The 14,324-nt window shown below is 28.2% G+C and overlaps 2 protein-coding genes across 5 annotated transcripts; one reads left to right on the top strand and one right to left on the bottom strand.

The window, feature by feature from the left end:
* Positions 1 to 3,759: 3,759 nt before the first annotated feature.
* Positions 3,760 to 11,091, bottom strand: LOC119680039 (microprocessor complex subunit DGCR8-like). 4 transcript variants are annotated; one of them, XM_038092660.1, is made up of 8 exons: positions 11,007 to 11,091; positions 10,385 to 10,572; positions 9,582 to 9,752; positions 9,357 to 9,499; positions 9,088 to 9,292; positions 4,668 to 5,293; positions 4,322 to 4,579; positions 3,761 to 4,259 (listed from the first exon to the last, which is right to left on the bottom strand). In XM_038092660.1, the coding sequence occupies exons 2-8, from the start codon at positions 10,551 to 10,553 to the stop codon at positions 3,972 to 3,974; spliced, it is 1,860 nt and encodes a 619-aa protein (XP_037948588.1). In that variant the 5' UTR covers positions 10,554 to 10,572; positions 11,007 to 11,091; the 3' UTR covers positions 3,761 to 3,971. The 4 variants fall into 4 exon arrangements, with proteins under 4 accessions (XP_037948590.1, XP_037948588.1, XP_037948587.1 ...); XM_038092659.1 differs by having other exon boundaries at positions 10,385 to 10,579; positions 11,007 to 11,072; XM_038092661.1 differs by having other exon boundaries at positions 10,385 to 10,579; positions 11,024 to 11,057.
* Positions 11,092 to 13,313: 2,222 nt separating this feature from the next.
* LOC119680040 (N-acetyltransferase 9-like protein) lies at positions 13,314 to 14,017 on the top strand. Its single transcript, XM_038092664.1, has one exon. The coding sequence runs from the start codon at positions 13,355 to 13,357 to the stop codon at positions 13,958 to 13,960; it is 606 nt and encodes a 201-aa protein (XP_037948592.1). The 5' UTR covers positions 13,314 to 13,354; the 3' UTR covers positions 13,961 to 14,017.
* The last annotated feature ends 307 nt before the right edge of the window (positions 14,018 to 14,324 follow it).

Below are 14,324 nucleotides of genomic sequence, written 5' to 3' on the forward strand. Positions count from 1 at the left end.
CACAAATATTTATTTGATTAGGTATGTTTACTTTCTGAAATATATAATTTTTATTTAAAAACTCCAAATATCGAAATTTTTGGCATAAACCTTCCAATTTACGAGGTGTGCATTTGAGATTTAATAGATTCATAAAAGATTTTTAATATTTGACAAAGACAAAGCTTGTTAACTTCTCTATATTAGGTTCCAGAAAACATTATAGGGGTTTATATCGTATTTGCATTCATTTTTTATTATAGATGATTACCATAGTCTTACAAATAATAAATCAACATATGTGTGTACATGTCTATATGTCTATAATAAAGTTTTAATTTATCAACTATAGGACAGAAACCAAATGAAACACTATCAATTCAAAGGTATTTATATTTAAGAATGATGTTATAATTTATTAATATTGTTTATTAAGTACGTCGCTAAAGAATATATCATACGAATATCGTTATATTAGCGAACATTCAAAATAATAGTGTTTCATTTGGTTTCACTCCTATAGATAATAAATTAAGTCTTTACTATATAATTATCAAGAGGACAATAATATTAATAAATATATGTATGTATATAGTCGTAGCATTTTAATTTTTTTTTTATTATTATTTACATATAATAATTCTTCTATACTAATAGTTTTTAATATTGTTTTAACATGTTGTTTTGAATATTAAGTATTATAAAATATTTATTTATTAAAAACAACAAAAAAATTTGAAATGCATTTCTAAATAATAATACAAAAATTAAAAATAAAAATAATTTCACAATTCTAATTTGTTAACAACTACTAGGAAATTTGTTTAAAAGCTGTACATTTTTTAAAAGATTACTAAAGCCTTTAATTATTATATTAAATTCAACTATAGATAATGTTATCATTATATTCATTTCACAATATAAAAAATGTAATATTTCTTAATGCAAGAGTATTTCATATTAACGTCATGCAATCATATTTTGTATTACTGACTTAAATGTTTAAAGTAATAACTCCGAACACAAAATTTACTTTACAGGCTTCATATATTTTTAATATATTGTACCTACATTAAATAAATTTTTTTTCTTTACGTATTTTAATATATAAATAAATATTACTGATATAGAATATCATATAACTATTTATAATTTCAAAGCAAAGTTTATGTAGTTACAAATATGTATAAATATATATGTCTTCCTACAGACAGATAACGATTTAGATATATTTGTAGTTTATATTAATATATTTATTTATTAATATATTTGTTGAAAAAGCTTATGTTAACTTAAAATAAATTTTTTTTACATATATATTGAAATTTTTTGAATTTTTCTTATGGCCAGCTACTCTCATTGTTATAATATCGCGTCTTCAGAAAGAAATCAAATTAATTCCAAAGCGACACATTATTATATATAACATAAGACAATAATATAAAAGAACCCAAATAAAAATAATAGCCTTGTCAAAAAATATGATTTAGATATACAGTCAAACTTCCATAACTCGAACCAAAAACAGTGCACCAAGGTTTTAGAGATAACATACAATTTACATACAATTCTGTTTCCATAACTCGAACTTCTATAACTCGAATTTCTCTATAACTCAAACTAAAATTTTGTTCCGTGCTAATAGGAATTTGGGAAAGTGTATTCAATAAGTGGAATTTTTGTTTTAAGTATAAATGCATTTTGCTGTTAGGGGAAGTCACTTTTCCAAACCAAATATTTAATTTTTTCTTTCTTATGCAACTTCTTTGTGCAAATGCCAGTCGCTGGCAGCGTGGTTTAAAGTAAATAAAATAATTTCATGCTACTCTTAACGATTATATTGAACTTGACAATGAAATTTGCACATCAAGTTTTCCTACAGATCACAATATTATTGAGCACTATAGCTCTAAATTACTGGATCCAATTCTAAACGCAACGGAAAGTGATGATGAGGGTTCAGTGGATTGTTCATCAGCCTTCCAAGAATGAAAAATTCTGAATTTATATTTACAAACGAATGCTATTCCAAATGATGATCACTATAAGACTATGAATAAAATCTCAAACCCTAATTTCTGAATATTTTACTTCATTATAAATTCTGTAAAATGTAATTCTAGTTTCTTTCAAAAATAAAAAATAAATAAAAAAATTCTCTAATTCGAAGTCCCCATAAGTCGAACCTTTTCTTTGCAAAATTGGACTTCGAGCGATGGAAGTTTGACTGTATTGTTAAAAAAATTTTTAATAATTGTTTTAATGACCAAATATTTACAATAATAATTTTGTTTTTTAACGGGTTAATTGATCAGTAGTTAAATAATACACTTTTAAAAAAAATTATTTTTGGTTTCTAAAAAATTTTGTTTAAACCGATATTTCGACTACAATCTATAGTCATTATGATAACCAATTAGTCCGTTAAAAAACAAAATTATTATTAAACAATTTAAATGTTGAAACACATAACTTGTAATACATAATTTTTAAGTGTTAATAAAATTTGTGTAATCACAATTTGTAATTTTCATTAAATCCTAAATGCATATTTAAATTTTTTGTCATTACAACATATGTTATGTATACATATACGAATTTAATATAAATTTAGCTGCTATAGGGTTATTCGCAATAATGAACAATCAATGTTCAAAAAATTATTTTACAGATATGTAGCAATTCACTTAAAACTGTGTTTTTTTTTACTTTTAAATAGTTATACACTATTTATATATACTAATGATCATGCCAGCAAAGAAATCAAATGTACTCTTCTACGTATATTGTAATGTTATAGAAGTATAATGCAACGCTCTCAACTCAAATTATTAGCATATATAATATATACACACAACTGTTTATTCTATGTGCAAATAATTTGAGTGTCATCCAAATATGAAAAGGAACTTGTCACAAAACATTTAATAATATAACTTAAGAAGCAAATATTCTATTTTGTCATACATGCTAAGATAAATCAAAATCAAAATGTAACTAAAATTTTTAAATTGCAAGCAATATATCTTGTTCAATATGTCGAGTCTTTTTTGTATATTGGTTGCACTGTAACGTATGTGTTAACTGACAGTAAGATCTACGTTTGTTTTGTGTTTACCGAGTAGACGAGCTAAACGTATATCAGTGATGATTTTTTAGTTAAATGACGGTCCAGGGGAATTAAAAGAGAATTAAAAAAAATGATGTATACAAAATTTTAAAGGACATTGACGTCGATAATATGCCACGGAGCCCTAACATGTTTATCAAAGATGAAAAATTGAAAAAAATTGTACATGCTAACAGAAGAATTGTCACCAAAAAAATTTTTACAAGAGTTTTCAATATAAAAATGGTAGGAGCAATATTTGTTTACTTTGTTAATCTAACAATTTGTGACAAAACGTAAAATCACTGTAACTTTTTATTTCAAAACTAAGGAGAGTCATTCAAAGGATAAAAGTTTTCAAAAATAGATGAGATAACCATGCCTAGAAAGAAAGTTAAGCATTGTTTTTAAACTGCAATCTTTAGAGAGAAAAAAATTGCAATATCAACGAGGAACTATTTTAAATCAGATGAAGTTAATGTTAAAATAACTTTAAAAAAAAAAAACTATAATTCTCATTACTTTTAGATTACATTTCGTATATGGTTAATTTGTTTAAAGGCTTCTATAAATAATAACAGTAGTGTAAATTGTTTAGGTATGCAGAATTGCATAGCAAATGCATGCAGTATTTTTAAATACATAATTATGTTTTCTTTATATTACAACGACATTAAGAGTTACTAACAATTATTAATTTATTTGAAAATCATTAAAATTTATCTCTATATACCAGTTTAGAGTTTCCTTATTGAGGTCCTATGACAATAAGTACATATGTTAAGTTAAAAAAGTAATTTTCTGTCGATTTTGTAATTAGGTAACGTTTGAATGGCGATCGTAAAGATCTACTTAAGCCGATTGGGCCACTGCATTACCGCATTTATAGATCTACATTATTTAAATTAGAACCAGATGAGGATGGCAAGTCAACATCGTTTGGTGGTACAAAAGTACCCATTAATGTTATATCCTTATTTCTTTCAACTAATTTTAACATCTCAGTTCTAAGTTTATCTAATATCGCATAATTTGGTTGATTAATTGCTGCTTTACTTTGAAGCACTGTAATTTCTTGTTCTTCCATTTTTTTTTCCTTGAAAGTTTTAATAGAATTATTACCATAAAGTCGTAGTAGAGAGCCCCAAGTCTTAATGTGTGGATGTAAAATCTGAAAAAAAAATATTTTAATAAAAAAAATTGATTTAATATATTTTTTTAATATTCTTTTACCTGTAAAATGGCTTGAGAAGCTAATTGTTTACCTTCACGTTTATTCTTGCATAATACCTTTGCTGTGTGCTTACCCACTGTCATGGTGAATTCATTCTTCTTATTTTTGGTGCGATTTATTTCATAATTTACTTGAATGTCACCCAATCCAAAATTTCTTTGTAGACAAGTCAATAGAATAACATGCGGTGACGGTTCAGTTGTCTTATTACAAAATTCAGCTACGCGAGGATCCTCAATTTTTATATCATCGAACACCTAAGAAAATATATTATATTATACATTTATTGTAACCACTTAGTACTATTGCATACATATATTTAAATAAGTTAAAAAAAATCATTACCGACAAATCCTTATGTATTGTTTTCGTTGCAGCCTTATCCTGTTGAACACCGGTTATTTTATCCTTCATATCCGGTATTAAGATTTCCAATGTTTCTCGTGCAGCATCAGATTTCGCCTGTTTCTTACTAGTACCAAATCCGGTGCCGTATTTTAAATTATTGATGGACACAGTGGCGGAATATGGCGTTGCAGCATTTTCCAACTCCTTAAATTCATAAGTTGGCTGTTTTTTCAAGGCATGTTGTACATATTCATGTAAAATACAAACGTAGCTTTTATTATTTGGATTCATAATCCACTCCTTACGTCCGCGCGTGTGTTGATTTGACTCGCCACTAGGCGCAAGTATAGGAAATTTAATTAGCTTAGTGCCATCTGGTAAGGTAGGCCGTTGCAGGTTCTTTATATGTTTGCGATTTTTTGTAAACTTTCGTCTTGCATTCCACGAATTAAATCTCAGTACTCGTATATCCTTAAACTTAAATAGACTTTTGCAATATTCATTTAATTGATCCGGTGTTAAGGACTCGTTTTGTGTATTTTCAGTGACAGTCATAATTTTGGCAGGAGGTATGACATTTTTAACAATAGAATTTTGAGTTTGCGTAGGTATTACGTTATTATCTAAAAAGCAATTCAGTTTATATTCAGTTTATATATATATACAGTGGCTCACAGCTTATTTCGTGCAAGCAATATTTTTGTAGATTTAGTCGTGAAAATCCAAAATTTTGTTCAAAAAAAAAAATTTTAAATATGCAACTTTAAAGAATGTTTAGTTTTTATTATAAAACAAAAAAAAAATTTAGCAAAAATATCAATATTGAAGAAGTTAAGTGACAAAAACAAACATACACCAAATTCTGACCTCACAGCTTATTTCGTGCAATACATTTTTTTTAGAAAATTAATAATTTTTGGCATAAAAAAGTGAATTTTAGTATTTAGTGGGATAGTCCTTTTGTTTAATTACTGCCTCCAACCTTGAACGCATTGAAATAACTAATTTTTGAGTATATTCCACTGACATTTTTTGCCATTCCAATTTTAAAGCAGCTTTCATACTTTCCTTGCTATAAATGTTATGTTTTCTTATGTTAGTTTCCAGAATATGCCATAAATTTGCTATGACACTAAAGTCAGGTGATTGTGGAGGTGTTTGGATGATGTGTGGATAATTCCCAACAAGCCAAGTCTGCACAAGACCCGACTTGTGCTTCAGATCGTTATCCTGGTAAAAACAGAAATTGTTAATTATGCCTAAATATTCGGCACTTTTATGCAAATTTTGCTTTAATATATTAAGATACACTTCTTTATCCATTGTTGATTCTATAAATTGTAGATTACCTACTCCTGCCGCTGATTTACACCCCCATACTATCACATGCCTGCCGACGGTTTCGCATGCAGTTTACCAAACACCACCTGTACAAGAATAGTTCTTTCTGAAACGCAGTATTTTTTGTCAATTAGAGTAAATTTAATCTCTACGCTTCAGATGGTAAATCATATGTGAAATACTATTAAAAATACGCCAAATATATCACATACTAAGCTCCAAAAAGAACATTTATATGGCACAGTTAAACACAGTGGAAAGCATGTGATAGTATTGGGGTGTAAATCAGCGGCAGGAGTAGGTAATCTACAATTTATAGAATCAACAATGGATAAAGAAGTGTATCTTAATATATTAAAGCAAAATTTGCATAAAAGTGCCGAATATTTAGGCATAATTAACAATTTCTGTTTTTACCAGGATAACGATCTGAAGCACAAGTCGGGTCTTGTGCAGTCTTGGCTTGTTGGGAATTGTCCACACATCATCCAAACACCTCCCCAATCACCTGACTTTAGTGTCATAGCAAATTTATGGCATATTCTGGAAACTAACATAAGAAAACATAACATTTATAGCAAGGGAAGTATGAAAGCTGCTTTGAAATTGGAATGGCAAAAAATGTCAGTGGAATATACTCAAAAATTAGTTATTTCAATGCGTTCAAGGTTAGAGGCAGTAATTAAACAAAAGGACTATCCCACTAAATACTAAAATTCACTTTTTTATGCCAAAAATTATTAATTTTCTAAAAAAAATGTATTGCACGAAATAAGCTGTGAGGTCAGAATTTGGTGTATGTTTGTTTTTGTTCACTTAACTTCTTGAATATTGATATTTTTGCTAAATTTTTTTTTGTTTTATAATAAAAACTAAACATTCTTTAAAGTTGCATATTTAAAATTTTTTATTTTGAACAAAATTTTGAATTTTCACGACTAAATCTACAAAAATATTGCTTGCACGAAATAAGCTGTGAGCCACTGTACATATATATATAATCATGAACATTTTTATTCTATTTGACAAAAGTTGGTTCTCGATAAACTTGTACGTATAATTTGTTTTTTATAATTTAAGAAATTATCACGTTACCGACTTAACGAATATCGATCTACCGAAGCATTATGTATGATACGTACGGTATTCGATAAAATAAAAGCTATTCGTTTTATTATATCTAAATTATTATATCTTTCCTTGTTTATTATTTAAATCAATAACGAATCAGTACACACAGCATTATAGAAACAACAACTTTCCACTGTGGAATTAATTTAAAATCGATTCCAAGTCCTGATTATAATAAAATAGTTATCATTATTATAAAGATGTTTATTGATATTGGGTATATCACTACTTTAAGAAATTATTGACAGTTTTTTTAAACTATAGATTGAAAACCTTATTTGTGGTTGTTGTAGTTCAGGTATGAACAGAAATGGATTACAAATCAAACAAGGTATAGAATTAAAAGCAATGAGATATTGGTAAAATCTGTTTTAGGATGGAGGAGGAAGTCTTGAATTTAAATTTGTGAAATAGGTAAATTAATGGACGACATAATGAATGATGGGGTTGAAGTTGGGTAACAAATTGGGATTGAAAATCTTCATGCGTGACAAACAATATTAGTACATTTAGCATGAAACTTAAGTTTGTCCAGTACAATTTTTGTAGTGTGTGAAAGTCGTTTTTCGTCTCTGGCCACTTCGAATAGGTGGGTCCAAAGCTCAATTGAACGGAGAGAAAGTGCGTGTAGAGAGCCTTGTTGTGATATAAGTGTTGAAGTAATGAAGAAGGCACTACCTCGGTATAGAAGGCAGTCAGACTATGTAGATACGAGATCTTATTTTACTTCCTCTATTATGTGGCAAAGAAACTATATTTAAATTTTAGAGTGTTTTCGAATAGCAAAGAAAGAAAGAAAAGACAAACAAAAATTTATTTAATTTTATTGGAATTTGGTTTAAGCGTGAAATCGCCCAACAGCCGGTACTGCGGCCAGAAGAGTTCTATTGTACCAGTTTCACTATTCATTACACAAAGTCCCTTAAAGCTTTGTGAATAAAGTCTAGAACTAAATCTAGAGAAGATTTCTTAATCTGTTCTGACGATAGAAGTTCCATATAAACAAATTTCTTCTGAGCGTTATTAAAGCTGGGTATTCACAAAGAATATGCATGGTAGTTTCCTCATCTTCGAGGCATAATCTGCATCCCGAATTAGTTGTAGTTTATGAAGGTGGTATTTTAGTCCATAATAACCAAACTATGCAACGCTGTTTCGAGTATTGCCAAGTACTCATCATCATTGGTCTTAGGAAATAATCGAATTTTTAATTAGTTTATAGTCCGTATATAATTTGTTTGGACTGCTAGTGTCAGGCTTAGAACTCGTGTCTGTCAAATTAGAAACGATGACTAATCGTGTTAATTAACAAGTAGCCAAGGCTGAACAAACTTTCAGTGCTGTAGTTCCAGGTTTTTTGTCACTTTTTATTTTAATTAGTGACATTAACGAAAGCACTTACCGTGCTTTAAATTAGAACGAGCTTATAAACTACAGCTTTATTTGGAAACACAAGTTCAACGACTTAAAAGTTAACTTTTGAGTTTGCCTATTTTTTATTTTACTGTATAATATTAGAACAAAACGCAGATCACGAGCAAACATACAATCAATCAATCAATCAGATACAACAGTTATATATATCCAAACCTGTCATATCTGTAAAACAATACCTTAAATGATTAAAGTTTTGAAAGGAGCAATTGTATTCTGTGCTAAAAAAAGTTGGGACTTTTTAGATTATAGGCATATATGACTTTATGTAGCCGTAGATAAGTTAGACAGATATATGACATGAATCACCCACACACTTGAGCGATTTTCACATCCAGTATATTATAATAATTGAACTGTTATTTATATAACGAATATTTATATAAAATATATCAAAATTAAGAAACTAAAATTTAGTTCACAAAAGCCTTTAAATAATTAACATCGACGAAAAGTGCACTCAAAACAATCAAATATTTTATATACAATTTATAATAAATAAATTATTTACCATTGCTTTCTGCTGCATTTTGTACGTTTTGATCTAAGTCCATTGGAGTTTCTTCAAGTAAAGGGCATTCATTTTCAGTCTCTCTTGTTGCGTTATTTTGGTTAGGTTCCATTAAATTTGCTTGCTTCAATTTTTCTAACCGTTCCTCCTCCAAAGCACGCCTATAATTTAGACACGGTACAGCGCCTAATGGAATAGCGTGTTTCTAAATGATAGAATAAATATGAATTATTATTAATATTACTATTAAATTAAAAACAAATTCTTACTCTAACACTCCCAGCTCCTAAAAAATAAGGTCTTGATGCTGATACAACACGTGCTTTTTTATGTAGGAATAATGGCATACCACTATTGTGCGTTACTTGTACCCATCCTTCCGGTAGTACTTCAAAATGATTATGTCCCTTTTCTATAAAAGTAAATTGTTATACATTTTTAATTATTATTGAAATACATTTGCATGAATATTAGTATATTTATATATGTGTTACCTTCTAATACTGTTTTAAAACGTTCCTCATATTTCGGCCTTTTAGATTCCTTGAGGTCGTCAGGTAAGTTTTCATTTAATAGATTTTCAATTTCATCATCATCTAGATCTAAATCAGATGAATCATACTCCTCGGCCAGTTGGTCTTTATTATTACCATTGGTTTCGTTCTCTAAATAAGTCATTTAAAACATATTTAAAGTATATATATTTGTTGATTTTAGTAATACAATTTATTAAATAAATAAATTCTAATTGTTTAATTTTAATGCTCTAGTACTAATGCTCTTTTATTTGTCAAATTTTTATTTGAATATTCAATTTATAGACTCAAATAGAAAGGCGTTCTTACCTGTGTTGTGCGTTAAGGTTTTGTGAACGTCTAAGCGAATTATTGGAATCATACGCATTTTACAAGTTGTAACTTATATAATAAATTATTCTAATCTGTCATGAAAACTCTTAAGAATAAAGTGACTGTAGCGAAAAGTTTAGCGCATTGCTGCTTAGACAGTCGTTGCAATACTGAATAAAAAATCTGTTTTTCATACCATAAATCTTAAGCTCATAAAAATTATACCCGTATATTTACATTACTATGTTTCTCAAGTTAAAAACAGGTGGTGCTACTATATAAGTTCTCAGTAATATTTATCTTCTTATTCATCACTTCCAAGATTTTATCAATTGTTTATTTATTGATAAAGCAAGATTTACATCGATAAAAAAACCTAAGCATGCAACGCTTATAATGGCTAATGCTTTTCCTCTGCTTAATTTACATTTATATTATCTGATTATTACCTGATTCACTCCCTGAGCACTGCACTTCATCCAACACTTGAAATTGACGTAAAGTTTCGCTGTTGATGTTTGCTTCTTGAGCACGGACTTTCATTTCTTCCATTGCGCTTAGCGAAAAGCCATCCAAACGTGGCTTTTTGTTTGGTTGTGCTTCCGCCTCGGATGGCATTTTCTGATAGTTCGAACCACTAAGAACTTTAGATTTAATTAACAAGTTAAAATAATTAAACTAAATTCATTAAAAACAAAAGACTATTTATCTTCGCCCTACTACATAAACGACGCTTTGGGTTCAAAAAAACATCCAATACATGGAATCCAACAGTTTAATCGATTTTTCAATAAATTGGATTGTTCATATATTTGGTTATTTTAGGAAACCCACAAATAATGAGCACTCCTACGTATGAAACAAATCAAGACAATTTCTTTAAAATATCTTATCAAAACAAAATCCTTAAATATTTGTGATTTATAGATGTTAATAGCTTTGATAATTTTTTGCCAAAAGAAGCAAATTTCGCAATGGTTTAATTCTGTCGTCTCTTTAATAAAATCAAAATGACAAGAAAATCCACCACAAAATTACTTCTTTTAATTTATAAAAAATGAAAATTTATACAAATTATTTTCCTGGACCTGCTGTACTCAGCTCTAGTTTTTAGTAGCTCACTTAAACTTGTAAACAGCTGGCAGCAGGGTTGCGTGCTGTTCTTAAGCAAGTATTCCCGCGTCAACATTGTAAATAAGTACTAAATATAATCTAGTTAAGTGACGCAAAATGTATGTAGTATTCAAAGTGAACACTTAAAATTTTCGAATATGATTCGAAGATATTTGTGAAATTAAATTGAAGTGTTTACATTATGGCTAGGGTATTAGTAAATAGCTTTAAGAGAAAATCAAAAAAGTAAATAATATAAAATTTATAAAGCTATAAATTTCATTTAATGTGTATAAATTAATATATTTGCTGTATACATAAAGCACATATTCTTTTAAATATTGCAATTCTATCTGTTTTTGTGTTATTCATTTCTGTATTAAGTCTTGAAATATGACTACTTGAACTATTTATTTTATGTGGTGTCCAACGGTTTTAAAATATAAACCTAACTATTTTTCCATGTGAAAATCAATGCTGTTGATATTACGATTCAATCCTAATATTAGATGTTAACATTTTTATAGAAATTTTGAACTTGATGTGCAATGGAAAACAAGAATAAACTAAAATACAGCAGATGTTGCAAACAAAACTCTCGAAGAATACTGTATACTGTACAGCGAAATTTTTTAATATGCGGCGCCATTGACCTATACGATTTACTCAATAATGTGTAATGTTAAAATTTTTTTAATTTTTTTATGATACACAAATTGATCCAAAAATTCACAATCAGTGTCACTCTTAACGAATTTTGTTAGGCAAGTTTATATAAGGTGAATTCGAAAATAAACAATATGTTTTAAAAGTAGATCTTTCTACTGAAAGATCTAACGCTTGCCAATCACATGCAAAAAATTCTTGATTCTCAAAAAATATTGGTTTTATGTAAGTTATTTATTTTTAATTATAATGATCTAATAAAGTTGTCATAGTTTCGAAGAAGACCGGTAGAGTAAATACACTAATGGAAAAGATTCCTTGATCCAAAAAAATGACAAATATCACATGGAAGAATGTTTTTCAATATTTACTGAGATGTATCTAGGCAAAAAAAACTTCCAAATTGATTTTTTTAGAAATTCTTTAAACATTATTGCTCGAAATTACATTTTTTTTACATTTCTCAGTAATTGAGAGTGTATTATGTCATTTTACAATGACGGAAACTGGCATAAAATCTCCATATCCTTTTTGTGTAAATTAAAATATCAAAGATATATAAAGCGATATGAAACAGTTTTGCTACACTTTTAATAAAGAATACTTTAGAGCAAGGCTGTCCAAAGCACGGCACGCGTTCCGCATGCGGTTTTCGACCAATGTTTATGGGGCCCGCGACATGTTTTCAATCTACTACAATTATGTAAATTTGCTTTTGGTGTACTGGTTAAACTACATTATTTTATTTTTATGCTATATCAATTAAAAAATTTAAATTGATAAATTATTAAAACTAAATTTAACCGCATTTTTCCTTTTTTTTCAAAAATTATGAACGTATGTATTTATTTCTGCCGGCGTCCAATCTATGCTCGCGATCGCATCTGGTTTGGACAGCCATGCTTTAGAGCAATTAATCGTTAAAAAATTTTAATTGATACATTTGTAATCAAATTAATTTGATTATGATTATTAAAATAGTACAACACATGTTTTCATAATATGGAAAAGATTGAATATCGTTCAGTAATAAAATTCCCCAAATTCAAAAAGAATGAACAATGAACAATCAAATTAGAAATATATTCTGTTTACGGCAACCTTGCACTATCTTCCTTTCAAATGGAGGAATTAATTATTAAACAATATTCATTTTTTCCATTTTAAGAAAAATCACCGAAATGCACTATTTCAACTTCTTTCAAAAGACTGGCCAAACATCTGATGAAGTGGGAACTTTAACAACTGGCCTTTAAAACTTGTCAGATATATAAAATATAATTGATTTTGACCTTGCGTTCCTCCCTGTTCTGAAGTCAGGTACTTATCTATCCATCTAATATACATTTGGTACCTTTCGTAAACTTTTTTTATAAAAGATGCAGTATTGTTGATATTCTTTGATTATTTGTTTATTAACCAAAGAGTAATCGTAAAAATAAAACAAAAATTTATTCTCTCATCCAGTAAGAAATATCAAAACAGAACATAAAAAATGTTAAATAGTAATAATATATAAATTTTATCGAACGATAAATTATATTGTATTGCATTGTATTTACAATTATTTATATGAATATATAAATAATATATTAATTATTTATATTTGTCAATTGTTTACGTATTATAACAAATCAAGAATGCGTTTAAATGAAAATGTTAAGATTGTTGGAAATAAGGTGGTGTTAGTACCATACGAAACAAAACACGTTCCCAAATATCATGAATGGATGCAATCCTCTGAATTACAAAAGCTAACAGCATCGGAACCTCTAACACTCGAAGAGGAATATGAAATGCAGCAAAGTTGGCGTGAAGATGAAGATAAGTGTACTTTTCTTATACTTGGAAAAGAACAATACAAAGAGACCGGCGAAGAGATAGCATCTCTAATAGGTGATACAAATCTATTCTTGCGCATTGATGATGAAGCAACTGTGTCGGACTACACAATAGCTGAAGCTGAAATAATGATAGCGGAGAGCAGCTCAAGAGGAAAAGGTTACGGTTGGGAAGCTATGTTATTGATGCTGAAATATGCTCAAACCAATTTAAATGTCCAAAAATTCGAAGTTAAAGTTAATATAGCCAATACACAATCCCTAAACATGTTTACGAAAATGCATTTTAACGAAGTTTGCCGATCAGCTGTCTTCGAGGAAGTGACGTTGGAATGTAATATTACAAAGGAATGGATAAAGTGGTTAGATAATCAAGTAAACCCACAGTATACAGTATATCGGTAAACAAAAACAACTATTTAAATTGTAAAACTTTTATTTTTATGTATATATTTAATAAATCTGCACTGCTCTTATTTAAATATATGTAAATATATATTTTAACTTTTTCATTATTATATATATATGCATGTGTATATAATAAAATAAACAGATCTTCATACTTATTTTTACATGGTATTAAAAATAATAATTTCAAAAATTGTACCAAAAGTTTGAACATAAAACAAATTAACAAAATAGTTTCATTTCTTATGGAAGAAAAATTTATAGCTAAAAATTTGCAACAAATATATAAATTGTAATTTTGTCATATCAAAAATTTTAACATAATTGAGTTATTTTTTTAATATGTCTTAAAAGTAAAGTT

This window comes from Teleopsis dalmanni, chromosome 2 (genome assembly GCF_002237135.1).
Source record: "Teleopsis dalmanni isolate 2A chromosome 2, ASM223713v2, whole genome shotgun sequence".
NCBI classification, from domain to species: domain Eukaryota; kingdom Metazoa; phylum Arthropoda; class Insecta; order Diptera; family Diopsidae; genus Teleopsis; species Teleopsis dalmanni.

Coding starts and splice junctions, on each gene's coding strand:
- LOC119680040 (XM_038092664.1), top strand. CDS start 13,355: ATGCGTTTAAATGAAAATGTTAAGATTGTTGGAAATAAGGTGGTGTTA.
- LOC119680039 (XM_038092660.1), bottom strand. CDS start 10,553: ATGCCATCCGAGGCGGAAGCACAACCAAACAAAAAGCCACGTTTGGAT. Junction 4,580..4,667: donor CAATACATAAGGATTTGTCG/GTAATGATTTTT, acceptor ATATTTTCTTAG/GTGTTCGATGATATAAAAAT. Junction 4,260..4,321: donor CTTCTCAAGCCATTTTACAG/GTAAAAGAATAT, acceptor TTTTTTTTTCAG/ATTTTACATCCACACATTAA.